The sequence below is a fragment of the Centruroides sculpturatus genome, unplaced genomic scaffold (genome assembly GCF_000671375.1).
Source record: "Centruroides sculpturatus isolate CEXI.00-Female unplaced genomic scaffold, Cexi_2.0 scaffold354, whole genome shotgun sequence".
In the NCBI taxonomy this organism is placed as follows: Eukaryota; Metazoa; Arthropoda; class Arachnida; order Scorpiones; family Buthidae; genus Centruroides; species Centruroides sculpturatus.
This window is the reverse complement of record NW_019384699.1, coordinates 639,400-641,937: the sequence shown is the minus strand read 5'-3', so window position 1 is coordinate 641,937 and position 2,538 is coordinate 639,400. Positions and strand designations below refer to the sequence as shown.

The 2,538-nt window shown below is 23.3% G+C and overlaps 1 protein-coding gene across 1 annotated transcript; it reads right to left on the bottom strand.

The window, feature by feature from the left end:
• Positions 1 to 679: 679 nt before the first annotated feature.
• On the bottom strand, positions 680 to 2,329 carry LOC111627516 (kinesin-like protein Klp61F). Its single transcript, XM_023371106.1, has 6 exons — positions 2,278 to 2,329; positions 2,110 to 2,209; positions 1,952 to 2,035; positions 1,314 to 1,409; positions 1,028 to 1,247; positions 680 to 924 (listed from the first exon to the last, which is right to left on the bottom strand). The coding sequence occupies exons 2-6, from the start codon at positions 2,116 to 2,118 to the stop codon at positions 851 to 853; spliced, it is 483 nt and encodes a 160-aa protein (XP_023226874.1). The 5' UTR covers positions 2,119 to 2,209; positions 2,278 to 2,329; the 3' UTR covers positions 680 to 850.
• Positions 2,330 to 2,538: the final 209 nt, after the last annotated feature.

The window sequence follows — 2,538 nt, the reverse complement described above, 5'->3', positions numbered from 1 at the left end:
GAGAGTTAGGCTAAATGTAGCTGTCGTGATAAATGGGTGCACTGTTCTTGTGCCAACATTGAAGAAAACGACAGTTTAACCATATTAATTTGTCCTTCTTGTATATAAAAATAATATCCCCATCTTACCCCATGGGTGGGGCAAGATGGTGCATTTACATATAATTTTAAAATATTAAATTTTCTTGATTTTAAAAACGTTTTTCAAAAATTAAATTTTTTATTATATATTACCATATGTTGTAGTTGCTGAGAATAAAAAAATTATTGTTCTCATCAAAGTAGTTGCCATCTTATGACTTTTCAAATCTTAACGTTCTCATCTTGCCCCACCTTCCCCTATAGGGGCAAGACACTACTAATTTGAGGTGGAGAGCATATATTTTAAATTTAAAAAATTATTAAAAATTTCAGCCCAGCATTGTGACGATGTCACAATAAATAATTGCTCGTTCTTTTTAAACCCTTTCTGCCCTTTGAGTACTTTTTATCAAGCCAATCACAGGTTCGATCGTGCCTACAATTGGAAGTCCGAAATATCCAGGAATAGATTTTCCATTTAATAGATTTATTTTATGAAACATTTCAAATTTAATAACCAAAACTAATCAATGAAACATTAATGTATATATTAACAAAAATTTATAAAAATACAAGTTTGAGATGAATTTAAACATAAAAAAAAAAAAAACATTTAATTCATTGAATACTACACATGAATAAATACGAAATTAGAAATACATCGTAGTTCAATTCTTGAAGAATTGAATTATGCTACATATTATTCAGTTGGTTAAAAATGCTTATAGATATGCAAAATACTTATTTTCTGTTTTTATAAAATTTTACTTTTATTCCTGGGTTATAGTCATTTGGATTGGAAGCATTTTTGGATAAGTATATGTTTTTCTTATTGGAGTAGTACCTGAAAAGATAATTTTAACAATTAAACAATTTACAAAATTATAATTAAAAAAATACAGAAATATTTAATTTTATAGTAATGTTAGATAAAACTTTAAATATACCTGTAGGAATGTATTTTTTAAAATTTTCCAAACAATTTCCAATATTGTTTTCAAACGATTTTATAACAGACACAGCATTTTCTACTTGTAAATTATTTTTATTTTTTATGTCTTGAAGAATACTGAATTGGGAATTGACGTGATTTGTTTGCAATTCTTTCTGTACATGTAACATTTTGTTATAATCATCATCCACTTTATTTGAAATATTGTATGCTTCCTAAAAATATATAATTTATCATAATTAAATTAAAAAATAATAAAATTATCAAATTATAAAACTTACATTTATTTCAGCTTGAGTTTGTCTCAGTTCAAATGCTGATACTTTGGAGTATTCGTTCACAGAATTTTTCAATTGTTCTACATTTTCATTTAAGTCCTTATATAAAGAAACAGTATGAATAAAGCAATAAAATCATTAATTTCTTTCTAGCTGCATATACAATATTTAATTTAGTAGTTTTTCTTTATTAGTTTTCATGAGAAAGTTATTGAATTAATATATGTAAATTGAAAAATATTTAACAACTTTGAATATAATCATTGTCTTTAATGAGACATTCCATTTATCTTCATTGAAAAAAACTTATCAAATGAACAATTCAGTCATATTCATATAAAAAAATTTGTTAATGTTTAGATTGTCCTACATTGTGTGTAGAAATTAGCATTTTATTCCTTTTACTTTTTAAAATATTCACATTTGATTTTATATAAATTTTATTTCTACTCTTTTAAACCATTTGATATTGATTAAATAAATATTTTGCAGTCAATATCAACATTTTACAATATGTTACATATCATGGAAAAAATTTTAAACTTATTCTAAATAATAAATAGTTATTAATAATGAAACTTTTATTGTATTAGAACAAAATTAAATTACTTAATTTTTATAATGTCCATTAAACTACTTACAATTTCCGTTTTTGAAGTTAAATTCTTAATATTTTCCTTAAGAAGCTCATTTTGCATAAAACCTATCTTAGAAACTTCTGTAACCTAGTAAATCATATTTGAATTTAAAAACTTTATGTGAAATTTAAATAAAAGTATTATATGTACTGTGAACCAACCTGTTGCATTTTATTATCAATTTCCTCATGCCAAGAATTAATAGATGATTTAAATGAATTTTCTAAAGCAGCTGCAGATTGCTTCAAGTTTACAGAATTGCTATAAATTATATAGAAGTTAAAATCAAATTATTTTTTAAAATTCAAAATTAATTATCAGCAAAATACCTTAATAAAACTGTTTTATTTTTTTCTAATAGTAGTTTGACTTGACGTATTTTTTCAGNTTTAAAAAAATCGACATTAATAAACAAATTTTATACCTAAAATGTTACTTAAAATCAAATTTTATACCTAAAATGTTACTTAAAATCAAATTTTATACCTAAAATGTTACTTAAAATCAAATTTTATACCTAATATAAAGATTAATAAGCGAAATCCAAATCCGAAACAGAGCTTAATGGCAATATTTTAGATTCAAAATTC

What these genes read in the sequence shown, in the direction of transcription:
- LOC111627516 (XM_023371106.1), bottom strand. An exon ending in AAACTCAAGCTGAAATAAAT is followed by an intron (nt 1,248 to 1,313) that starts GTAAGTTTTATA and finishes ATATATTTTTAG; the next exon opens with GAAGCATACAATATTTCAAA. An exon ending in TAAAAAATACATTCCTACAG is followed by an intron (nt 925 to 1,027) that starts GTATATTTAAAG and finishes TTATCTTTTCAG; the next exon opens with GTACTACTCCAATAAGAAAA.